Here is a 27,148-nt window from a genome sequence, read left to right as displayed (position 1 = left end):
AAAGAGGCAATTTGGAGGCCTTGCACAAACTGGCTTTATTCTACCTAAGTTGCCCTCCCACAAGTGTGTACTCCGAAAGAGTGTTTAGTGCCGCCGCTCACCTTGTCAGCAATCGGCGTACGAGGTTACTTCCAGAAAATGTGGAGAAGATGATGTTCATTAAAATGAATTATAATCAATTCCTCCATGGAGACATTCACCAGCAGCAATTGCCTCCACAAAGTACACAGGGAGCTGTGATGGTGGATTCCAGTGGGGACGAATTGATAATCTGTGAGGAGGGGGATGTACACGGTGATGAATCGGAGGATGATGATGAGGTGGACATCTTGCCTCTGTAGAGCCAGTTTGTGCAAGGAGAGATTAATTGCTTCTTTTTTGATTGGAGTCCAAACCAACCCGTCATTTCAGTCACAGTCGTGTGGCAGACCCTGTCACTGAAATGATGGGTTGGTTAAAGTGTGCATGTCCTGTTTATACAACATAAGGGTGGGTAGGAGGGCCCAAGGACAATTCCATCTTGCACCTCTTTTTTCTTTCATTTTTCTTTGCGTCATGTGCTGTTTGGGGAGTGTTTTTTGGAAGGGCCAGCCTGCGTGACACTGCAGTGCCACTCCTAGATGGGCCAGGTGTTTGTGTCGGCCACTAGGGTCGCTTAGCTTACTCACACAGCTACCTCATTGCGCCTCTTTTTTTCTTTGCGTCATGTGCTGTTTGGGGAGTATTTTTTGGAAGGGCCATCCTGCCTGACACTGCAGTGCCACTCCTAGATGGGCCAGGTGTTTGTGTCGGCCACTTGGGTCGCTGAGCTTAGTCACACAGCTACCTCATTGCACCTCTTTTTTTCTTTGCGTCATGTGCTGTTTGGGGAGTGTTTTTTTGAAGGGCCATCCTGCGTGACACTGCAGTGCCACTCCTAGATGGGCCAGGTGTTTGTGTCGGCCACTAGGGTCGCTTAGCTTACTCACACAGCTACCTCATTGCGCCTCTTTTTTTCTTTGCGTCATGTGCTGTTTGGGGAGTGTTTTTTGGAAGGGCCATCCTGCGTGACACTGCAGTGCCACTCCTAGATGGGCCAGGTGTTTGTGTCGGCTACTAGGGTCGCTGAGCTTACTCACACAGCTACCTCATTGCGCCTCTTTTTTTCTTTGCGTCATGTGCTGTTTGGGGAGTGTTTTTTGGAAGGGCCATCCTGCCTGACACTGCAGTGCCACTCCTAGATGGGCCAGGTGTTTGTGTCGGCCACTAGGGTCGCTGAGCTTAGTCACACAGCTACCTCATTGCGCCTCTTTTTTTTCTTCTTTGCGTCATGTGCTGTTTGGGGAGTATTTTTTGGAAGGGCCATCCTGCCTGACACTGCAGTGCCACTCCTAGATGGGCCAGGTGTTTGTGTCGGCCACTTGGGTCGCTGAGCTTAGTCACACAGCTACCTCATTGCGCCTCTTTTTTTCTTTGCGTCATGTGCTGTTTGGGGAGTGTTTTTTGGAAGGGCCATCCTGCGTGACACTGCAGTGACACTCCTAGATAGGCCAGGTGTTTGTGTCGGCCACTTGGGTCGCTGAGCTTAGTCATCCAGCGACCTTGGTGCAAATTTAAGGACTAAAAATAATATTGTGAGGTGTGAGGTGTTCGGAATAGACTGAAAATGAGTGGAAATTATGGTTATTGAGGTTAATAATACTTTGGGATCAAAATGACCCCCAAATTCTATGATTTAAGCTGTTTTTTAGGTTTTTTTTGAAAAAAACACCCGAATCCAAAACACACCCAAATCCGACAAAAAAAATTCGGTGAGGTTTTGCCAAAACGCGTTCGAACCCAAAACACGGCTGCGGAACCGAACCCAAAACCAAAACACAAAACCCGAAAAATTTCCGGTGCACATCTCTATCTAAGGCCACCATGTGCGGTTATAACCGTGGGTAAATTGGCCATACGATCACCAGGAAGATTCTTGGTAGGCTGACATGTCTGTGGGGCCTGTTTTGTGTGTTGTCATGTGGTCCCACCCTCCACATGACAGGCAGCCCACCGCACTTACTACACTGCAGTGTCTTCATTCATTGTCATTCCATCTCTGCAGTACAGCAACTCTGCCATCCAGTGATGCTGCCATGGCTACACGGTATGTTATACCTCTTGTGCTGACCATAATTGGCCAATTCTACAAAAATGTACAAGGCCACTTTTAGTTCCCAATCCGCCCTTAGTCTCAGGCACAACTGCAGCAAAAGACACAAGGAAGGGTGCAATTGTGTATAATCAGGCCCTATGAGGAGGGATCCAACCCCCTTCAACAGACCCCACCCCCTCATCAGACCGCACCCCCATGAGTGCTGCTTCCATAAATTTTCCGGGCTGGTTTTCCATCCCAATCCACCCCTGGTTATAACCCAGCTCACATCAGTGGCAGCTTGGTTTCCCAGCCCACAGATAGCTATTGCATTTGGCAAATTGGAGCCAGTATCTCAATGTGATTTGTCACAACATACGTGCAGTCTATTACCTCTATTATATTGAAACGCTGACCTAAAATACTTTGCTGGATGTGAGGGGTAGATGGGGAGTATACTGCAAAACAACATAAAAATAGTGATGTGCACCGGAAATTTTTTGGGTTTTGTGTTTTGGTTTTAAATTTGGTTCCGCGGCCGTGTTTTGGATTCAGACGCATTTTGGCAAAACCTCCCTGAAAATTTTTTGTCGGATTCGGGTGTGTTTTGGATTCGGGTGTTTTTTTACAAAAAAACCCTCAAAAACAGCTTAAATCATAAAATTTGGGGGTCATTTTGATCCCATAGTATTATTAACCTCAATAACCCTAATTTACACTCATTTGCAGTCTATTCTGAACACCTCACACCTCACAATATTATTTTTAGTCCTAAAATTTGCACCGAGGTCGCTGGATGGCTAAGCTAAGCAACACAAGTGGCCGACACAAACACCTGGCCCATCTAGGAGTGGCGCTGCAGTGTCAGACAGGATGGCACTTCAAAAAAATAGTCCCCAAACAGCACATGATGCAAAGAAAAAAAGAGGCTCACCAAGGTCGCTGTGTGACTAAGCTAAGCGACACAAGTGGCCGACACAAATTCCTGGCCCATCTAGGAGTGGCACTGCAGTGTCAGACAGGATGGTACTTCAAAAAAATAGTCCCCAAACAGCACATGATGCAAAGAAAAAAAGAGGCTCACCAAGGTCGCTGTGTGACTAAGCTAAGCGACCCAAGTGGCCGACACAAACACCTGGCCCATCTAGGAGTGGCACTGCAGTGTCAGACAGGATGGCACTTCAAAAAAATAGTCCCCAAACAGCACATGATGCAAAGAAAAAAAGAGGCGCAATGAGGTAGATGTGTGACTAAGCTAAGCGACCCAAGTGGCCGACACAAACACCTGGCCCATTTAGGAGTGGCACTGCAGTGTCAGACAGGATGGCACTTCAAAAAAATAGACCCCAAACAGCACATGATGCAAAGAAAAAAAAGAGGCGCACCAAGGTCGCTGTGTGACTAAGCTAAGCGACACAAGTGGCCGACACAAACACCTGGCCCATCTAGAAGTGGCACTGCAGTGTCAGACAGAATGGCACTTAAAAAAATAATCCCCAAACAGCACATGATGCAAAGAAAAATGAAAGAAAAAAGAGGTGCAAGATGGAATTGTCCTTGGGCCCTTCCACCCACCCTTATGTTGTATAAACTGGACATGCACACTTTAACGAACCCATCATTTCAGCGACAGGGTCTGCCACATGACTGTGACTGAAATGACTGATTGGTTTGGGCCCCCACCAAAAAATAAGCAATCAATCTCTCCTTGCACAAACTGGCTCTACAGAGGCAAGATGTCCACCTCATCTTCATCCTCCGATTCCTCACCCCTTTCACTGTGTACATCCCCCTCCTCACAGATTATTAATTCGTCCCCACTGGAATCCACCATCTCAGATCCCTGTGTACTTTCTGGAGGCAATTGCTGGTGAATGTCTCCACGGAGAAATTGATTATAATTCATTTTGATGAACATCATCTTCTCCACATTTTCTGGACGTAACCTCGTACACCGATTGCTGACAAGGTGAGCGGCTGCACTAAACACTCTTTCGGAGTACACACTGGAGGGAGGGCAACTTAGGTAGAATAAAGCCAGTTTGTGCAAGGGCCTCCAAATTGCCTCTTTTTCCTGCCAGTATACGTACGGACTGTCTGACGTGCCTACTTGGATGCGGTCACTCATATAATCCTCCACCATTCTTTCAATGGTGAGAGAATCATATGCAGTGACAGTAGACGACATGTCAGTAATCGTTGGCAGGGCCTTCAGTCCGGACCAGATGTCAGCACTTGCTCCAGACTGCTCTGCATCACCGCCAGCGGGTGGGCTCGGAATTCTTAGCCTTTTCCTCGCACCCCCAGTTGCGGGAGAATGTGAAGGAGGAGCTGTTGACTGGTCACATTCCGCTTGACTTGACAATTTTCTCACAAGCAGGTCTTTGAACCTCTGCAGACTTGTGTCTGCTGGAAAGAGAGATACAGTACAACGTAGGTTTTAAATCTAGGATCGAGCACGGTGGACAAAATGTAGTGCTCTGATTTCAACAGATTGACTACCCGTGAATCCTGGTTAGGCGAATTAAGGGCTCCATCCACAAGTCCCACATGCCTAGCGGAATCACTCTGTTTTATCTCCTCCTTCAATGTCTCCTGCTTCTTCTGCAAAAGCCTGATGAGGGGAATGACCTGACTCAGGCTGGCAGTGTCTGAACTGACTTCACGTGTGGCAAGTTCAAAGGGTTGCAGAACCTTGCACAACGTTGAAATCATTCTCCACTGCGATTGAGTCAGGTGCATTCCCCCTCCTTTGCCTATATCGTGGGCAGATGTATAGGCTTGAATGGCCATTTGCTGCTCCTCCATCCTCTGAAGCATATAGAGGGTTGAATTCCACCTCGTTACCACCTCTTACTTCAGATGATGGCAGGGCAGGTTCAGGACTGTTTGCTGGTGCTCCAGTCTTCGGCATGCGGTGGCTGATTGCCGAAAATGGCCCGCAATTCTTCTGGCCACCGACAGCATCTCTTGCTTGCCCCTGTCATTTTTTAAATAATTCTGCACCACCGAATTCAATGTATGTGCAAAACATGGGACGTGCTGGAATTTTCCCACATGTAATGCACGCACAATATTGCTGGCGTTGTCCGATGTCACAAATCCCCAGGAGAGTCCAATTGGGGTAAGCCATTCTGCAATGATGTTCCTCAGTTTCCGTAAGAGGTTGTCAGCTGTGTGCCTCTTATGGAAAGTGGTGATACAAAGCGTAGCCTGCCTAGGAACGAGTTGGCGTTTGCGAGATGCTGCCACTGGTGCCGCCGCTGCAGTTCTTGCTGCGGGAGGCAATACATCTACCCAGTTGGCTGTCACAGTCATATAGTCCTGAGTCTGCCCTGCTCCACTTGTCCACATGTCCGTGGTTAAGTGGACATTGGGTACAACTGCATTTTTTAGGACACTGGTGCCTCTTTTTCTGACGTCTGTGTACATTTTCGGTATCGCCTGCCTAGAGAAATAGAACCTAGATGGTATTTGGTACCGGGGACACAGTACCTCAAACAAGTTATCTTGTTGCCTGTGAATTAACGGTGGATACCGGAACCACGTTTCTGACCACCCAGGCTGACAAGACCTGAGTTATCCACTTTGCAGCAGAATGACTGCTGTGATATTTCATCTTCCTCGCAAAGGACTGTTGGACAGTCAATTGCTTACTGGAAGTAGTACAAGTGGTCTTCCGACTTCCCCTCTGGGATGACGATCGACTCCCAGCAGCAACAACAGCAGCGCCAGCAGCAGTAGGCGTTACACTCAAGGATGCATCGGAGGAATACCAGGCAGGAGAGGACTCATCAGACTTGCCAGTGACATGGCCTGCAGTACTATTGGCTTTCCTGTGTAAGGTGGAAATTGACACTGAGGGAGTTGGTGGTGTGGTTTGCAGGAGCTTGGTTACAAGAGGAAGAGATTTACTGATCAGTGGACTGCTTCCGCTGTCATACAAAGTTTTTGAACTTGTCACTGACTTCTGATGAATGAGGACCAGGTGACGTATAAGGGAGGATGTTCCTAGGTGGTTAACGTCCTTACCCCTACTTATTACAGCTTGACAAAGGCAACACACGGCTTGACACCTGTTGTCCGCATTTGTGTTGAAATAATTCCACACCGAAGAGGTGATTTTTTTTGTATTTTGACCAGGCATTTCAATGGCCATATTCGTCCCATGGACAACAGGTGTCTCCCTGGGTGCCTGACTTAAACAAACCACCTCACCATCAGAATCCTCCTTGTCAATTTCCTCCCCAGTGCCAGCAACACCCATATCCTCATCCTGGTGTACTTCAACAGTGACATCTTCAATTTGACTATCAGGAACTGGACTGCGGGTGGTCCTTCCAGCACTTGCAGGGGGTGTGCAAATGGTGGAAGGCGCAAGCTCTTCCCGTCCAGTTTTGGGAAGGTCAGGCATCGCAACCGACACAATTGGACTCTACTTGGGGATTTGTGATTTAGAAGAACGCACAGTTCTTTGTTGTGCTTTTGCCAGCTTAAGTCTTTTCATTTTTCTAGCGAGAGGATGAGTGCTTCCATCCTCATGTGAATCTGAACCACTAGCCATGAACATAGGCAAGGGCCTCAGCCGTTCCTTGCCACTCCATGTCGTAAATGGCTTATTGTCAAGTTTACGCTTCTCATCAGACGCTTTCAATTTTAATTTTTGGGTCATTTTACTGAACTTTTGTTTTTTGGATTTTACATGCTCTCTACTATGACATTGGGCATCGGCCTTGGCAGACGACTTTGATGGCATTTCATCGTCTCGGCCATGACTAGTGGCAGCAGCTTCAGCACGAAGTGGAAGTGGATCTTGATCTTTCCCTATATTAGCCTCCACATTTTTGTTCTCCATTTTTTAATGTGTGGAATTATATGCCAGTATCAATAGCAATGGCCTACTACTATATATACTGCGCACAACTGAAATGCACCACAGGTATGGATGGATAGTATACTTGACGACACAGAGGTAGGTAGAGCAGTGGTCTTCCGTACCGTACTGCTATATATACTGGTGGTCACTGCCAGCAAACTGCAAAACTAAAATGCACCACAGGTATAGAATCTAGATGGATAGTATACTTGACGACACAGAGGTAGGTAGAGCAGTGGCCTTCCGTACCATACTGCTATATATACTGGTGGTCACTGTCAGCAAAACTCTGCACTGTACTCCTCCTATATAATACTGCTGGTCCCCAGTCCATACAATAAAGCAGTGTAAGCACAGATATATGCAGCACACTGAGCACAGATATGGAGTGTTTTTCAGGCAGACAACGTATACTGGTGGTCACTGGTCATCAAAACTCTGCACTGTACTCCTCCTATATAATATACTGGTGGTCCCCAGTCCCCACAATAAAGCAGTGTGAGCACAGATATATGCAGCACACTGAGCACAGATATGGAGTGTTTTTCAGGCAGACAACGTATACTGGTGGTCACTGTCAGCAAAACTCTGCACTGTACTCCTCCTATATAATACTGCTGGTCCCCAGTCCCCACAATAAAGCAGTGTGAGCACAGATATATGCAGCACACTGAGCACAGATATGGAGTGTTTTTCAGGCAGACAACGTATGCTGGTGGTCACTGTCAGCAAAACTCTGCACTGTACTCCTCCTATATAATATACTGGTGGTCCCCAGTCCCCACAATAAAGCAGTGTGAGCACAGATATATGCAGCACACTGAGCACAGATATGGAGTGTTTTTCAGGCAGACAACGTACACTGGTGGTCACTGTCAGCAAAACTCTGCACTGTACTCCTCCTATATAATACAGCTGCTTCCCAGTCCCCACAATTAAGCAGTGTGAGCACAGATATATGCAGCACACTGAGCACAGATATGGAGTGTTTTTCAGGCAGACAACGTATACTGGTGATCACTGTCAGCAAAACTCTGCACTGTACTCCTCCTATATAATATACTGGTGGTCCCCAGTCCCCACAAAAAAGCAGTGTGAGCACAGATATATGCAGCACACTGAGCACAGATATGGAGTGTTTTTCAGGCAGACAACGTATACTGGTGGTCACTGTCAGCAAAACTCTGCACTATACTCCTCCTATATAATATACTGGTGGTCCCCAGTCCCCACAATAAAGCAGTGTGAGCACAGATATATGCAGCACACTGAGCACAGATATGGAGTGTTTTTCAGGCAGACAACGTATACTGGTGGTCACTGTCACCAAAACTCTGCACAGTACTCCTCCTATATAATACAGCTGCTCCCCAGTCCCCACAATTAAGCAGTGTGAGCACAGATATATGCAGCACACTGAGCACAGATATGGAGTGTTTTTCAGGCAGACAACTTATACTGGTGGTCACTGTCAGCAAAACTCTGCACTGTACTCCTCCTATATAATATACTGGTGGTCCCCAGTCCCCACAATAAAGCAGTGTGAGCACAGATATATGCAGCACACTGAGCACAGATATGGAGTGTTTTTCAGGCAGACAACGTATACTGGTGGTCACTGTCAGCAAAACTCTGCACTGTACTCCTCCTATATAATATACTGGTGGTCCCCAGTCCCCACAATAAAGCAGTGTGAGCACAGATATATGCAGCACACTGAGCACAGATATGGAGTGTTTTTCAGGCAGACAACGTATACTGGTGGTCACTGTCAGCAAAACTCTGCACTGTACTCCTCCTATAATACTGCTGCTCCCCAGTCCCCACAATTAAGCAATAAGCACAAATATTTGCATCAACATTAATAAACGGAGAGGACGCCAGTCACGTCCTCTCCCTAACATTTCCAATGCACAAGTGAAAATGGCGGCGACGCGCGGCTGCTTATATAGAATCCGAATCTCGCGAGAATCCGACAGCGGGATGATGACGTTCGGGCGCGCTCGGGTTAACCGAGCCATACGGGAGAATCCGAGTATGCCTCGGACCCGTGTAAAATGGGTGAAGTTCGGGGGGGTTCGGTTTCCGAGGAACCGAACCCGCACATCACTACATAAAAATGTACATACTGTATATATTAATAAAAAATAAAGCGATAGTGCATTTTTACATCTCTCTACGTTGTGTTTATAGGCACAAGGATCTTTATATTGTACGCACTGATTATACTAAATAATGCAAACAGGAGCTAATTAAACACCATTTTCTTTGCACAGGAACAATTTGGACACAAAATATTCTCTGTCTGATATTCAAAGAAAGTCAATGGAATGTATCAGAAGATGTTAACATGGCCAAAGCTCCATGGCTAGAATACAATTTGTACAACATTGATTATGACAGCCGTCCCTCTCCTCGTCTCTTCACAACACACCTGCCTACTTATCTGGTGCCGAAGGATCTGAGGAAGCGAAGATCAAAAGTATTTACACAACCATCCATTTCTTGAATATGCTGGTAAAATGTGTTAGTTTGCAGATTGTGGGCCTGATTCTAAAATGCAGGCAAATCCGAATACAGACAAACCGAGTAATGATTAACAAACTGTGCATGCATCACATTCAGCTAAAGGGCATTAACTAGGGTGGTGCCGAAGGTGCCTTGCACACAGCACAGGTCTTCTGGAGGGGCAGAACCAGGAGCTGCCGTAATGTCTTTTTTGCTGGGTGCCCATTTTCATTAGTTGTGCGCTCGGCTCCTTCTGGTGTAATGCAGTGTCCGAAGTGTGTCCCGGGCGTTCTGCTCTTCCCAATACACATCCCCCCCTGCGCCACCTCAGCTCCACCCTCTTATTCCTCTTATTCTCGCTGGAGCGATCAGCTCACACATTGCAGTAGTAACATCAGCAATACAGAGCCACATCCTCACCACCACCACTCTCCCAACTCCGAACACCCACATCCTCCACTGCTGGCTATGGGGATGGTATTGAGCCACAGACCCAAGCAGTACTAGCAGAGCTGGATCACTTGCAAACCATGTCAGTGGTGATCTAGGGTTTCTACTGTGTGGCACTGTGTGGCCTAACGTGTATAAGGGGCATTACTGTGAGGTGGAATGTAAATAAGGTTGCGCTACTGTGTTGCGTAATTGGAATTGGGAGTACTATTGTGTGACCATGACCCTTCACGTTAGACCTTACCCATTTTTTGTGTGAGTGCTGAGAATGCTGATTTATTTTCAGGAATGAAAAGCTATACCTTAAACACACTTTACATACTTTTTACGCTATTAGCGTACAGAGTCCCGTACTGTGTAAGGACTTTGCGTGCAAAAGTCGCGCTGATGGTACAAAGTACACACAGCGCGTACACACCCAGAGATACACCGCAAACCCTTAACAGCTATGCAATGCGATAATAATACACTTTAAACCTTAGCAGGGAAAGGAAGACACGACACCAGATTGCGATTAAACTACTGGGTTCCGACACCACAGCGTATTATTACGGAAAGGGGGTTACAATAACACAGCAATACAATTCAAAAAAATAATGGCTACAGTCAATGGTACATACTTTTGATTTTGCCTGCGCTTCCCGGTCCGGTCCTCAGTCATCAAGGGTGATGACCTGAAGAGTCTTGTGTCTGACCAGGCCTGCAGCAGGCTCTCTTTATACAATTCTTCAAAAACTTAACACAATGGATACTGTAATCTCTTTGTCCATTGGACACAGGGATGGTCATTTACAGTACAGGAGAGGCAATAGGTCGGTTTGAATAGGTGGGCGATGTCTGTTCCAACTGCTCTTGTGGGTGGTCTCCTCTGGATTCCCGCCGCATACATAATGTACAGTAAATAAAGTTTATATCTATATTCTGCTCCTGCACATAACTATCCGCAGGAACAAGCGATCTGCTTCAAACCAACACTGGAATATTACCCTTAAAATACCCTACAGCTGGATACCAAACACCACCTTATAACCTTGTTCTGTCCCCTCCTATCCTGTAAAGGTTAATCCCTTTGTTCTGAAACCATTTAAACTGCTGTAACCTATTGATGTGGTGCAGGGAGACTAAGTGTACATTGTGCACTATTTGGATTAAATATGTAATGTGTTTTGATAGCTTTCCATGCGTTCACAAACTCTACCGTAAATACTCATACCACGCGCTAATGCGCAGGACTGCGGGAGTGACCATACGCATATTGCGGATATGTGCACGCACGGCAGAACAAGTGCACGCGCGGAGGCCACCTGTGTGTAGTTTGTACGTGATGTGTGTACTGCAATATTTTTCGACTTTGACAGTGCAAAAGGCATGCACTGTCCCTATTCCTGTAAGGGGCACCAGTGCTCCTTTTGGCACAGGGTACCAAAATGTCTAGTTACGGTTCTGCTGCTACACATCTTACAGTACTTATGTGTGATGCATCTCACTTGCTTCTCATTTGCAGTTGGATGGGAGCTACCAGGTGACAATGGGGCAGAAAACAGACTAAGCATGTAGAATACATTTGCAGTGGACTTGTTGAGGGCGCAGCATTGTATCCTATTCTGAGCTAACATATGCAGATATCCATCAAATTAGTTTGGATCTCTTGCTCCATAGCTACGGCTGGTGCACATGTTCTATTATTAATGAGAGCTGCTGTCACAGGAAGTGGATGCAAATGCATGCACATCTGCGACAATAGCGGAGTCGCAAAGACGATAATATACAAATGCCAGTTTCAGTCTTCTCCTTGTGTACTATTGTGTGTCTATGGTAGACGCAGTGTTTCCTTCTGATATTCCTCTAAACATGGCCACTGTGGATGTGACTTTATATTTGGAAATCCAGCTGCATTCACTGACATGAGCGGTGACACTCCCATATCTTCCCATGTCTTTTTTTGCATTCACTTCACCGCTCAGGAACACCCATGGTTTGTGCAGCAATCTAATGAGAGCACATTCAATGGGACAACTTCACAGCAAATGCAGAGTTGTTGCATGCAGCGTGTAATGATAATGTACATATTTGCTCTACAGTACTGGATCAGTGGAGCATAATCCACCCAGTGTGGAAGATGTGTATTGCATGCTGTGTATTTTGTTGTGCCTCAATGCGCCTGTCCGTGCAACAAGTCAACAACCTGAGCTATAACTAAGGTGTGACTAATACTCCGTTTAGTTGGAGAAACTGCAATACTGAGGAAGGCTCCATCTGTATATAGCAGTTAAACCCATCTAAAGTCCTTGTTAGAGCACCCAAGCTACTATATAAGCGCCCAAACCACAGACTTTCCACACATATCTGCTTGTCACCTCAAGGGGTTACCAGTAGAAATGTGGGTGCCAGCAGCACTGACACCTGATTGGTGCAGCAATTGAATTGCTCTTTTGGTGTCCCCTTTATGACTGAACAGTTTATCCCAGGTTTCTGAGCTACTGTACATGTTTTAAAACCCCAAGGAAAATGTTTTTAGTTGTTTTGCTAGGTCTCATCCCCAATCGCAATAGCAGCCTCCTTAGGTTTCTATGGGGTCTGCTACATTGTAAGATTTACCATGCCCTAGAATGGCACTGTTAACTAATGACATCTTAAGATGGTGTTCGACATTGTAGCCTGTTAGCTACATATGGCATCATTTACTGGGAGAGGGATATGAAGGCAACAGCCACTTGTGCATTTGTTTTCTGGCACCTTGCTCTAAACTGTAAGATTTGCACTGTGAGAACTGGGTATATCACGATCCACTGGAATAGCCTTTTGCCTACAAACAATTTCACCTGCCGAGCATCTTGGGAAATCTTTATTGAAAGTTATTTTTTAAGCTGAGTGAGCTTTTTGTAGCCTACTGTCCAACACTGAAAAGTTTTCCCCTGCATTTGGGGAAATCCGGACATCTGCATGACTGGGGAGCAGGAAAGCCCATAATAACTCAACGCACCCATGATTTCCTGTGTCACTGCAGCAGGTACATACATCATACATCATCATTCTGGAACCAGAGTACAGGGAAATAGAAGATATCCTGGCACAGATCCAGTTGGTGGGACCGTACAGGCATTAAGTTGCTGAGTACACCCGCTAGTGTGTCTGCACCGCAGGTATGTGCTGCCACATTCACCGTCATCATTCTGTTACACCAGCTCCAGACAGCATGGCAAGCGCCACCCAGCTCATTGCCATCCATCTGCCAACCCCAGCTCCAGACAACACGGCGGTGTGTTAACATTAACTGGCCTAGAGCAACTCCACCCACAGTGTGAACGTGGGGATAGGCTGCTTCAGTCTGCTACAGACTTGGTATGCACCAGTTTTCTGAAATGCTGGCCACCCCAAAATGGCCACAGCATGTCAATCATGCTGCAGCTTAGGGAGCATTGCAACCATCATTGCAGACAAAGATCCAGATCACTATGTGCACTACAGAACCTGAGCATGCACAGATATAAATATATCAGAGATGTATGCAAAACTTTGGGTTTGCTTACATCTCTGAATATGGCACTTTGTATCCAGGCTTGGACTGACCCACAGGGGTACAGCGGAAAACACCGGTGTGCCCCACTGCCTGGAAGCCCACCTCCTGCTCTAAGGATCAGGTTCCAGTCTGTGCACTTGAATTATACATTATACATATGTTACCTTATACTGAACTATGGTGATTTTGTACAATGCATTGCTGTTATTAATCTGGTACATTATCATGCATGCATGCAGCAGCAGCAGTATTTACTGAATTTAATGAAGGGTCCCTGATGTTGCACTCTCTAATTAGTCAAACCAATGTGGTGGCTGGCCACACCACCTCTGCAGACTGGCCACATCCCTAAACATGGGCCCCTACCACTGCATTCCTCCGGTGGGCCCTACATGCCCCAGTCTGACACTGTTTGTATCTGTGCCTGAGCTGGCACCCCTGTGATGATTTATTTATGTATGTTAGTTTTAACTAGTGATGTGCACTGGACATTTTTTGGGTTTTGTGTCTTGGTTTTGGATTCGGTTCCACGGCCGTGTTTAGGATTCGGACGCGTTTTGGAAAAACCTCCCTGAATTTTTTTTGTCAGATTCGGGTGTGTTTTGTATTCGGGTGCTTTTTTACAAAAACCCCTCAAAAACAGCTTAAATCATAGAATTTGGGGGTCATTTTGATCCCATAGTATTATTAACCTCAATAACCATAATTTCCACTCATTTCCAGTCTATTCTGAACACCTCACACCTCACAATATTATTTTTAGTCCTAAAATTTGCACCAAGGTCGCTGGATGGCTCAGCTAAGCGACCCAAGTGGCCGACACAAACACCTGGCCCATCTAGGAGTGGCACTGCAGTGTCAGACAGGATGGCAGATTTAAAAAATAGTCCCCAAACAGCACATGATGCAAAGAAAAAAAGAGGTGCAATAAGGTAGCTCTGTGACTAAGCTAAGCAACCCAAGTGGCCGACACAAACACCCGGCCCATCTAGGAGTGGCACTGCAGTTTTCTAGCGAGAGGATGAGTGCTTCCATCCTCATGCGAATCTGAACCACTAGCCATGAACATAGGCCAGGGCCTCAGCCGTTCCTTGCTACTCCGTGTCGTAAATGGCATATTGGCAAGTTTACGCTTCTCATCAGACGCTTTTAATTTTGATTTTTGGGTCATTTTACTGAATTTTAGTTTTTGGGATTTTACATGCTCTTTACTATGACATTGGGCATCGGCCTTGGCAGACGACGTTGATGGTGGAAGTGGCTCTTGATCTTTCCCTATTTTACCCTCCACATTTTTGTTCTCCATTTTTTAATGTGTGGAATTACATGCCAGTAATATATCAATAGCAATGGCCTACTGTACCGTACTGCTATATATTATATACTGGTGGTCAGCAAAATTATGCACTGTCCTCCTACTATATATACTGGGCACAACTAAAATGCACCACAGGTATGGATTGATAGTATACTTGACGACACAGAGGTAGGTAGAGCAGTGGCCTACTGTACCGTACTGCCATATATTATATACTGGTGGTCAGCAAAATTCTGCACTGTCCTCCTACTATATATACTGCGCACAACAACTAAAATGCACCACAGGTATGGATGGATAGTATACTTGACGACACAGAGGTAGGTAGAGCAGTGGACTACTATACCGTACTGATATAATACTGGTGGTCACTGGTCAGCAAAATTCTGCACTGTCCTCCTACTTTATACTACAATGCAGCACAGATATGGAGCATTTTTCAGGCAGAGAACGTATAATACTGGTGGTCACTGGTCAACAAAACTCTGCACTGTACTCCTCCTATATAATACTGGTGGTCCCCAGTCCCCACAATAAAGCACACTGAGCACAGATATTTGCAGCACACTGAGCACAGATATGGAGCGTTTTTCAGATAGAGAACGTAGATATATTCAGCACACTGAGCACAGATATTTGCAAGTTCACTGAGCACAGTTATTTGCAGCACACTGAGCACAGATATTTGCAGCACACTGAACACATTTGAGAGAACGCTGCACGTCCTCTCCCTATCATCTCCAATGCACGAGTGAAAATGCCGGCGACGCGCGGCTCCCAGTGGCGCACCCAGGGGGGTTTCCGAGCACCCAGAAACCCCCCTCCATTAAAAAAAATATATATATATTTTTTTTAGCTGCATGAGTATTATTAATGGCTGTCTAGCGTCCTCTGCAGCCTGCTGTCTCCCTGGTGGCACTTGTAAGTGCTTAATAAAAGTTTACTTTATTTTAATTATAGTACATATATATCCATGTCCATACATATATACACATGTATATACATACATATAAACACACATATGATATGTATACATGTGTATATATACATTTACTGTATGTGTATATATATACATATGTATATATGTATGCATGTTTAATATGCTGTGTATATATATATATATATACACGGAATATATATATACACACGGTATATATATATATATATATATATATGTGTGTATATATATATATAAAAACACACGCACAGACACACTAGTTTTATGGACCCAGCATATACTGGGTCATCTTAGTCCCCTCCCCCGTGATTGGCTCCACCCAGTTCTGGAAACCCCCCCATGCAAATCTTGCGTTTGCCACTGGCTCCTTATATATAATACGTATCTCGCGAGTATCCGACAGCGGGATGATGACGTTCAGGCGCACTCGGGTTAACCGAGCAAGGTGGGACGATCCGAGTCTGCCTCGGAACCATGTAAAATGGGTGAAGTTCGGGGGGTTCGGATTCCGAGGAACCGAACCCGCTCTTCTCTAGTTTTAACATATTTTATAAAAATGTACCTACCTCAGAAAATTGTAATTATAAACAGAATTCACTTTTTCCACAGAATCCGAGGGATTTTTTTTCACAACATACAGCATACCTGTGAAGGATGAGGATAATGACACAGTTAAAAGTCGACATGAGGTTTTCTTAATAAGAACAAGCCTAATACAGTTATAGGGGGGAAAATGTGGTAAAACCCCCATTTTTGTTTTTTGTACCACAGTTCCATATACACTAAGCCCTCTATCCTGGAGCTTTGTTGCAGAGGGTAACACCAGCAAAAGCAGACGTTACCCTGTAGAAGCCTATTGGCTTCTTTCTGCACTGTTGGAGGGATCCAATTCCTCTTTCAGTGTAGTTTACCACACCATATACTAGAGATGAGCGGGTTCGGTTTCTCTGAATCCGAACCCGCACGAACTTCATGTTTTTTTCACGGGTCCGAGCAGACTCGGATCCTCCCGCCTTGCTCGGTTAACCCGAGCGCGCCCGAACGTCATCATGACGCTGTCGGATTCTCGCGAGACTCGGATTCTATATAAGGAGCCGCGCGTCGCCGCCATTTTCACACGTGCATTGAGATTGATAGGGAGAGGACGTGGCTGGCGTCCTCTCCATTAGAAATTAGATTAGAAGAGAGAGAGAGATTGTGCAGAGTCAGACAGAGTTTACCACAGTGACCAGTGCAGTTGTTGTTAGTTAACTTTTATTTATTTTAATATAATATATCCGTTCTCTGCTATATCCGTTCTCTGCCTGAAAAAAAAACGATACACAGCAGCAGCCAGTCACACAGTGTGACTCAGTCTGTGTGCACTCAGCTCAGCCCAGTGTGCTGCACATCAATGTATAAAAGGCAAAGCTTATAATAATTGTGGGGGAGACTGGGGAGCACTGCAGGTTGTTATAGCAGGAGCCCCCAGGAGTACATAATATTATATTAATTTAAAATTAAACAGTGCACACTTTTGCTGCAGGAGTGCCACTGCCAGTGTGACTAGTGGTGACCAGTGCCTGACCACCAGTATAGTAGTATATTGTTGTATGTATTGTATACTATCTCTTTATCAACCAGTCTATATTAGCAGCAGACACAGTACAGTGCGGTAGTTCACGGCTGTGGCTACCTCTGTGTCGGCAGTCGGCACTCGGCAGGCAGTCCGTCCATCCATAATTGTATAATTATATACCACCTAACCGTGGTATTTTTTTTTCTTTCTTTATACCGTCGTCATAGTCATACTAGTTGTTACGAGTATACTACTATCTCTTTATCAACCAGTGTACAGTGCGGTAGTTCACGGCTGTGGCTACCTCTGTGTCGGAACTCGGCAGGCAGTCCGTCCATCCATAATTGTATTATTATAATATATACCACCTAACCGTGGTTTTTTTTTCATTCTTTATACCGTCATAGTCAGTCATACTAGTTGTTACGAGTATACTACTATCTCTTTATCAACCAGTGTACAGTGCGGTAGTTCACGGCTGTGGCTACCTCTGTGTCGGCAGTCGGCAGGCAGTCCGTCCATCCATAATTGTATTATAATATATACCACCTAACCGTGGTTTTTTTTTCATTCTTTATACCGTCATAGTGTCATACTAGTTGTTACGAGTATACTACTATCTCTTTATCAACCAGTGTACAGTGCGGTAGTTCACGGCTGTGGCTACCTCTGTGTCGGCAGTCGGCAGGCAGTCCGTCCATCCATAATTGTATTATAATATATACCACCTAACCGTGGTTTTTTTTTCATTCTTTATACCGTCATAGTCAGTCATACTAGTTGTTACGAGTATACTACTATCTCTTTATCAACCAGTGTACAGTGCGGTAGTTCACGGCTGTGGCTACCTCTGTGTCGGAACTCGGCAGGCAGTCCGTCCATCCATAATTGTATTATTATAATATATACCACCTAACCGTGGTTTTTTTTTCATTCTTTATACCGTCATAGTCAGTCATACTAGTTGTTACGAGTATACTACTATCTCTTTATCAACCAGTGTACAGTGCGGTAGTTCACGGCTGTGGCTACCTCTGTGTCGGAACTCGGCAGGCAGTCCGTCCATCCATAATTGTATTATAATATATACCACCTAACCGTGGTTTTTTTTTCGTTCTTTATACCGTCGTCATACTAGTTGTTACGAGTATACTACTATCTCTTTATCAACCAGTGTACAGTGCGGTAGTTCACGGCTGTGGCTACCTCTGTGTCGGAACTCGGCAGGCAGTCCGTCCATCCATAATTGTATTATAATATATACCACCTAACCGTGGTTTTTTTTTCGTTCTTTATACCGTCGTCATACTAGTTGTTACGAGTATACTACTATCTCTTTATCAACCAGTGTACAGTGCGGTAGTTCACGGCTGTGGCTACCTCTGTGTCGGCACTCGGCAGGCAGTCCGTCCAACCATAATTGTATTATATACCACCTAACCGTGGTTTTTTTTTCATTCTTTATACCGTCGTCATACTAGTTGTTACGAGTATACTACTATCTCTTTATCAACCAGTGTACAGTGCGGTAGTTCACGGCTGTGGCTACCTCTGTGTCGGAACTCGGCAGGCAGTCCGTCCATCCATAATTGTATTATAATATATACCACCTAACCGTGGTTTTTTTTTCGTTCTTTATACCGTCGTCATACTAGTTGTTACGAGTATACTACTATCTCTTTATCAACCAGTGTACAGTGCGGTAGTTCACGGCTGTGGCTACCTCTGTGTCGGAACTCGGCAGGCAGTCCGTCCATCCATAATTGTATTATAATATATACCACCTAACCGTGGTTTTTTTTCCGTTCTTTATACCGTCGTCATACTAGTTGTTACGAGTATACTACTATCTCTTTATCAACCAGTGTACAGTGCGGTAGTTCACGGCTGTGGCTACCTCTGTGTCGGCACTCGGCAGGCAGTCCGTCCAACCATAATTGTATTATATACCACCTAACCGTGGTTTTTTTTTCATTCTTTATACCGTCGTCATACTAGTTGTTACGAGTATACTACTATCTCTTTATCAACCAGTGTACAGTGCGGTAGTTCACGGCTGTGGCTACCTCTGTGTCGGCACTCGGCAGCCCGTCCATAATTGTATATACCAGTGACCTAACCGTGGTTTTTTTTTCTTTCTTTATACATACATACTAGTTACGAGTATACTATCTCTTTATCAACCAGTCTATATATTAGCAGCAGACACAGTACAGTGTGGTAGTTCACGGCTGTGGCTACCTCTGTGTCGGCACTCGGCAGCCCGTCCATAATTGTATATACCACCTAACCGTGGTTTTTTTTTCTTTCTTTATACATACATACTGCAGTGCCACTCCTAGATGGGCCCGGTGTTTGTGTCGGCCACTAGGGTCGCTAATCTTACTCACACAGTCAGCTACCTCATTGCGCCTCTTTTTTTCTTTGCGTCATGTGCTGTTTGGGGAGGGTTTTTTGGAAGGGCCATCCTGCGTGACACTGCAGTGCCACTCCTAGATGGGCCCGGTGTTTGTGTCGGCCACTAGGGTCGCTAATCTTACTCACACAGCTACCTCATTGCGCCTCTTTTTTTCTTTGCGTCATGTGCTGTTTGGGGAGGGTTTTTTGGAAGGGACATCCTGCGTGACACTGCAGTGCCACTCCTAGATGGGCCCGGTGTTTGTGTCGGCCACTAGGGTCGCTTATCTTACTCACACAGCGACCTCGGTGCAAATTTTAGGACTAAAAATAATATTGTGAGGTGTGAGGTATTCAGAATAGACTGAAAATGAGTGTAAATTATGGTTTTTGAGGTTAATAATACTTTGGGATCAAAATGACCCCCAAATTCTATGATTTAAGCTGTTTTTTAGTGTTTTTGGAAAAAAACACCCGAATCCAAAACACACCCGAATCCGACAAAAATAATTCGGTGAGGTTTTGCCAAAACGCGTTCGAACCCAAAACACGGCCGCGGAACCGAACCCAAAACCAAAACACAAAACCCGAAAAATTTCAGGCGCTCATCTCTATATACCCCGTATACACATTAAGCACCACAATAGTAGGACTCCTTATACTATCTAGTACTGGTGCCCTTTTCACATTATAGCACACGGTATGAGCCGAAATTCACATGATAGCACATGGAATAAGCCGAAATTCACATTATAGCACACAGAATGAGCCAAAATTCACATTATAGCACATGGTATGAGCATAAATTCACATTCACAAAATTCAGGGAGAGTGACGGCAGGGACATAGGGACAGGGAGAGTGACGGAGGGACAGGAAAGTGACAGCAGGGACATAGGGACAGCAAGAGTGACAGAGGGACAGAGAAAGTGACAGCAGGGACAAACGGACAGGGAGAGTGACAGAGAGAGGGACAGCAAGGGCATACAGTAGGGACTAGGGAGACAGAAAGGTAGCAGGGTGAGATCACCTATTTAGCAGTGGGTGAGGATACAGTGGCCTGTGATGGAAGAGGAAGCTGTGGTCTGGTCAGCATGGTCCGGATGGCTGAGGGTGGCGCTGGTGTAGCAGAATAGGAGGCAGAGGGCGGCAGCAGTGCAAGGAAGAAGGGAGGCTGTGGTCCGTTCAGCATGGTGCACACGGCTGAGGGCGGCAGCGGCAGTGCAAGCAGGAGAGAAGGCTGTGGTCCAGTCGGCATGGTGCGGATGGCTGAGGTTGGCAGCGGTGGTGCAAGGAGGAGAGGAGGCTGTAGTCGGCAGCACTGCAGCTCTTATGACCGCGATGCTACTATTTCAAATCTGCCGCGGACTGGCAACCAATCAGGAGTAGACGCTCCTGATTGGCTGCTGGTCCGCCGCAGATTTGAAATAGTAGCCCCGCAGTCAGGAGCGAGAGGTGAGCTCAATGCGGCGGTGGTGGGGGAATTCAACGGACAGTGCTCGAAGAAGTGCTGGTATGCTATACCGTTGTATACAAGCACACTTGAGCACTGCTTATAATGTTAAATCTATTTCTATGATTCCATAAGGGATACAGTCTTTACACTGTTATAGGCAGTTAAGTTGGTGTCTTTGCGCCAAATGATTAACTTTTTTTTCCCAGCAGCCCATGCTCCCTCTCCCCTATACCCCACCCGCAGCCACAGGCAGCCAGTTAAATTAGCAAATCCAAAGCAAGGAGTAAATAGAAGGAGAAGGAAGACCGACACACAAACAAGTCCAAACATACAGTAGATGCAGCCAAACCGGTCAGGGTGGGTACCTTGTGTCCCCTATGGAATTGAAGAAAAGGATTTAACAGTTAAGCATAAAAATCTTCTTTCGTCTACCCCTGCAGGGTACACAGGATTTAAGCTGGGACGTATGAAAGCTATTCCCCTAACTGGGAAGACGCCTCTGAGCTTCACTGAAAACCCTTTGCCTGCAAGGTACATCTGTGGAGGCGAAGGTGTCAGAGGAATAGACCTTGATAAACTTATGGGTAGAGGACTACGTGAGCACTGTACAAAGCCGCTTCACAGAGCAGCCACATTGAGCTACTCAAGAAGTCTTCACTAACCGGGTAGAATGAGTTGTCACCATGGCCTAGGCAGGAAGGTACACTGCAGTGTAAGCATGGCAGTTAGTCAAATGGAGTCATCTGGCCAAAGTCTTCTTTAGAGTTTAGCCAGCCCCATTGGTAAAAGTCATACACTACAAAGAGAGAGTCAGTTTTACAGAGATCTCTAGTCCTGTCCACATAAATTTGGAGGCACTGGCGATATCTCAAGAGGCCTTCTCCAGTGAATCTGGTATTTGGAAAGTAAGGGCCATGATCTCCAGGATGATGTGAAACCTAGATATCATCTTAGGAAGGTAGCCCAATCGTGTCCGAAGGACAGACCGGTCCAAATGAAAAATCAGAAATGGAGAGCAATAAGACAATGCATTCAAGTCCGACACCAACCAGGCCAATGTTATGGCAAGAAGGAAGATAGTATTCTGCAAAAGCCAACTAATGCCAACGGTGTCCAGGGGTGCCATGGAGCCACTGGAGGTATAAACGGAGGCTACACATGAAGGACACAATATAGGAAAGTCTGTACATCAGGCAAGAGCACAATCTCTCTCTGGAAGATCACAGAAAGGGCTGAAGCCTACAACTTTACTAAAGACATACAGAGTCCCAAATCCAGACCTGTCGACAGGAAACATAGAACTAAGGTGAGTCATAATGATTTGGTGTTAAAATCTCTTGCTGAACATCAGTCTGTGTTCTCCAAAATCTGTGAGAAATCCCAGCAAAAAGAAGGTTTCCAGGCATTGAGCATGGTATGAATGAGCAACCTTTAGAACCCTTAGCTCTCAGGAAGGGGGTCTCAAGAACCACCCCATCAAAGCGAGATGAGCCAGATGTGGATGGAAGTATGGGCCCTGAGAGAGAAGATCCAGCTGTAAAGGTAGATGCAGTGGACCCTTGATGGAGAGGCCTGGAAGAACCACATACTCAGTCCTTCATGACCAAATGAGAGCCACAACGATCATCATGCCAAGAGCAGAAAGATGACTGGATACAGAGCCCACTCACATGAGTGAACGTCCTGATGGCTTAGGAAGTCCGCTTCCCAGTCTTGGACCCCAGGTATGTGACCGCGAAAATTATGCACTGCTCAGTGGGGGAATGCGACTCGCCTCCTTCATGGCACAACAACTTTAAATGCCGCCATTGTTTACATAGAAAAAGACAAATATGTTGTTGGACTGCACCTAGACTGGATATTGGTCAGAAGCCGCCTCTCCTGAGCCATCCACCAACCATGAAAAGTTGATTGACAAGTCACATCCCCCCACCCCTGAATACTTACATCAGTGGTGAGCAGGACCAAGTACTGAACCAAAAATGGGTGGTCCCAATCCAGGTGAGACTGATGGAGTCACCACATGAGGGAGTGACAGACTACTTGAGAAAGGACAATTGTGATTAGGAGCTGCAGATGAAATCTGTTCCACTTGGTCAGAATCTCCTTCTGGAAAGAAAAGGAAGTGAAACTAGGCACACTCCAGCATGACAAAGGTGGAGACTAGAGATCCCAGAATCTGCATGCAAGAGTGTATTGACACTCGGTGATGACAAATGAGTGAATTTTGGCATGTAAGTCCTGACGTTTGTCCACTGGAAGGAACACTAACTGAACTCTGGAATCCAGCAAGGCCCTTAAATATAGCATACTGAATCCTGAGATGGACTCCAGGAGAGCCAATAGATGGTCCATCTATGAGACTGGAGAAGGTCTACTGTGAGATGGATGTGTATTTCCTGAGGACATCCAGTGACTGGGCCAGGAAAAGGAGGTCATCTAGAGAAGGCAGAATTTTAACTCTTCTGTGTTGAAAAGAAGCTGTACTGCAAACCTGAAGAAGCGCTGGTGACTGAACCATATAGGAATATGCACATATGCATCCTGGATGTCCAAAGAGGCCATGAAGTCACCCAGTTCCAGGGCTAATATGACGGAGTGAAGAGGCTACAGGTAGAACTTGGGAACCTCCAAGAACCAGTTGAGGAACATCAGGTTGAGGATTGGTTGGAACTGTTTTGCTTCTAAATCAAGAAGAGCTTGGCATAGAAACCAAATGTCTTTTTAAGACAAATGACCCTGGAGATAAGTATGCACTCCTGCAGTGCTCCTGCTTTTCTTGAATCTATTGGAAGACTTGGTTGGAGGACGATCCCAAAAGACAGTTCGTATCTTCCAGGGACTACAAATCTTACAAAGCTGTCCATCATGGTCGCCATCCAAATCTTGTAGAAAAGCCGGAGCCTGCCTCCCTCTCTGTGGTCCCCCAGTTAAAGGCCCACCTCGTCAAGAGGCAGGCTTGTCTGCTGGCTTGGTGGCATGGTGTCTGGTAGACTAGACTGTTTACCCAGAGGAGGAACCATGGAATCTAGAAAAAGACAAGCTCTTGGCTTTGCCCTGTGAACAAAAGCAGTGAAAATTAGACACTTGTGACCTGGGGACTTCCTCAGAAGGAAGGAAGGCCATCTTTGATGCCACCACTGTAGCCACAATCTTGTCTAGTTAAGGAACAAAGAGAATATCCCCAGATGTATTTGAGGCCATCCTCCAATGCATCTGCCTAGTGTTTAATGGCCTTAGCTACCAAGGCAGTTGTGAGGGCTGGATGTGCAATAGTACTGTAAAATAAATTGCCTTGAGGAAAGTTACCTGTTTACTATCCATCAGATCTTTAATGATGGCCATATTAGAGATAGGGAGGTAGTATTCTTAACTAGTCAGGCAAAGTGAGCATTAGCTGGAAAAGAGTACTCCAATTTGACTGGACACGCAGCTTGTAGCGTATAAAAAGTGGCAATGCAATTGGAAGAGCCTAATAGGGAGATCCCATGAATCGTCCTCTAGTTGCACAGAAGAAGGGAATGATGCAGATACCTTCTTCTGACAAATACTGGTACAGTGGACTTAAGGGTTTTCTCTAAACACATGATCAGAAGAGCAGACTGAACAGCCTTGATCAGGGCCTCTACATCCACCGTGGTAGGGAATCCTACAGGATAGAGGAGGTCTTAACATCTGGGGTAACAGACCCATTTTCCTCATGGTCTGAGAAAATATTTTAGTCATAACCAGATAGGGACATAGAACTGTCTCTATTGAAAGTCCTGACGTTTGTCAACTGGACGTATAATTCTTGGAATACTGGTGTTTAATTTTTGTGACATTGCCTTATAATTCTCGGAATACTCGGGTATAATTCCTGTGATATTGCCGTATAATTCTCGGAATACTGGTGTATAATTCCTGTGACATTGCCGTATAATTCTCTGAATACTGGCGAATAATTCCTGTGACATTGATGTATAATTCTTGGAAAAATGGTGTATAATTCCTCTGACATTGTCGTATAATTTTCGGAATACTCGCGTATAATTCCTGTGATATTGCCGTATAATTCTTGTGATACTATCGTATAATTCCTGTTATCCTGCCATATAATTCCATATAATTCCGTATAAATCCAGTCCAGTGGTGCTGCCATATAAATTTAGTGGTGCTGCCCTGTGCTGTATATTATTTACTCCAAATAAAGGGGTTATTAATATTTAATCCAAATAATTTTTACAGGGATTACCCTGTGAGGTGTCGGGGTACGCTCTCTTGTGCCGCATATTGTGTTATATAACTTCAGAAAAATAATGGAGAACAAACATTTTGAGGAGTTAATAGGGAAAGATCAAGAACCACTACCTCCTAGTGCTGAAGCTGCTGCCACTAGCCATGACATAGACGATGAAATGCCATCAATGTCGTCTGCCAAGGCCGATGCCCAATGTGATAGTAGAGGGCATGTAAAATAGAAAAAGCCAAAGTTCAGTAAAAATTACCAAAAAAAGAAATTTAAATTGTCTGAGGAGAAACGTAAACTTGCCAATATGCCATTTACGACACGAAGTGGCATGGAATGGTGAGGCCCTGGCCTATGTTCATTGCTAGTGGTTCAGCTTCACATGAAAATGGAAGCCCTCATCCTCCCACTAGAAAAATTAAAAGAGTTAAGCTGGAAAGAGCACAGAAAAGAACTGTGCGCTCTGAGATGGTATCACAAATCTCCAAGGAGAGTCCAATTGTGTCGGCGGTTGAGATGCCTGACCTTCCCAACACTGGACGGGAAGAGGTGGCTCCTTCCACCATTTGCACGCCCCCTGCAAGTGCTGGAAGGAGCACCCACCGTCCAGTTACTGAAATTGAAATTGAAGATGTCACTGTTGAAGTACACCAGGATGAGGATATGGGTGTTCCTGGCACTGAGGAGGAAGTTGACGATGAGGATTCTTATGGTGATGTGGTTTGTTTAAGTCAGGCACCAGGGGAGACACCTGTTGTCCTTGGGACGAAGAAGCCCATTGTGATACCTGGGCAAACTACCAAAAAAGCCACCTCTTTGGTGTGGAATTATTTATCCTCAAATCCGGACAACAGGTGTCAAGCCATCTGTTGCCTCTGTCAATTTGTAATAAGTAGGGGTAAGAATGTTAACCACCTAGGAACATCCTCCCTTAAATGTCACCTGCTGCGCATTCATCAGAAGTCAGTGTCAAGTTGTGAAACTTTGGATAAGAGCGTAAACAGTCCACTGATAACTAAATCCCTTCTTCCTCCTGTACCCAAGCTACTGCTAGCCACACCACCAACTCCCTCAACGTCAACTTCCTCCTCAGTCAGCAACGTCCGTAGTCCTGCAGGCCATGTCCCTGTCAAGACTGAGGAGTCCTCTCCTAACCGGGGTTCCTCCGTAGGATCCTTGAGTGGTACGCCTGCTGTTGCTGGCACTGCTGTTGTTGCTACTGGGAGTCGATCGTCATCCCAGAGGGGAAGTCGGAAGACCACTTGTACTACTTCCAATAAGCAATTGACTGTCCAACAGTCCTTTGTGAGGAAGATGAAATATGACAGCAGTCATCCTTTTGCAAAGCAGATAACTCAGGCCTTGACAGCTATGTTGGTGTTAGAGGTGTGTTCGGTATCCACCATTAGTTAAGAGTCACTTACAAATTTGTTTGAGTTACTGTGTCCCCGGTATCAATTCCCATCTACATTCCACTTCTCTAGGCAGGCAATACCTGTAGATTGTAAGCTTGTGAGCAGGGCCTTCCTACCTCCGTCTGTCTGTCTGTCATTTCCCAGTTTTGTTCTATAACTGTTGTTCTAATTGTAAAGCGCAACGGAATATGCTGCGCTATATAAGAAACTGCTAATAAATAATAATACCGAGAATGTACACAGACATCAGAAAAAGAGTCACCAGTGTCCTAAAAAATGCGGTTGTATCCAGTGTCCACTTAACCACAGACATGTAGACAAGTGGAACAGGGCAGACTAAGGACTATATGAC

General features: G+C 45.5%; 2 protein-coding genes across 6 annotated transcripts in view; both read left to right on the top strand.

Moving 5' to 3' along the window:
* The window catches only part of LOC134909856 (amine sulfotransferase-like), a 455,842-nt gene that overhangs the window by 72,728 nt on the left and 355,966 nt on the right, over positions 1–27,148 (top strand). The gene's annotated exons all lie outside the window — the stretch shown is intronic.
* LOC134909858 (amine sulfotransferase-like) overlaps positions 9,266–27,148 on the top strand; it is a 65,761-nt gene continuing 47,878 nt past the window's right edge. Inside the window, exon 1 of the mRNA XM_063917187.1 lies at positions 9,266–9,471. Within this exon, the coding sequence (XP_063773257.1) occupies positions 9,340–9,471 (132 nt within the window). The 5' untranslated portion in view covers positions 9,266–9,339. The remainder of the gene's footprint in view (positions 9,472–27,148) is intronic.

Source organism: Pseudophryne corroboree, chromosome 4 (assembly GCF_028390025.1).
Source record: "Pseudophryne corroboree isolate aPseCor3 chromosome 4, aPseCor3.hap2, whole genome shotgun sequence".
Taxonomy (NCBI): Eukaryota; Metazoa; Chordata; class Amphibia; order Anura; family Myobatrachidae; genus Pseudophryne; species Pseudophryne corroboree.
Note: the sequence above shows the minus strand (reverse complement) of the source record. Positions and strands in the feature narration are given on the sequence as shown.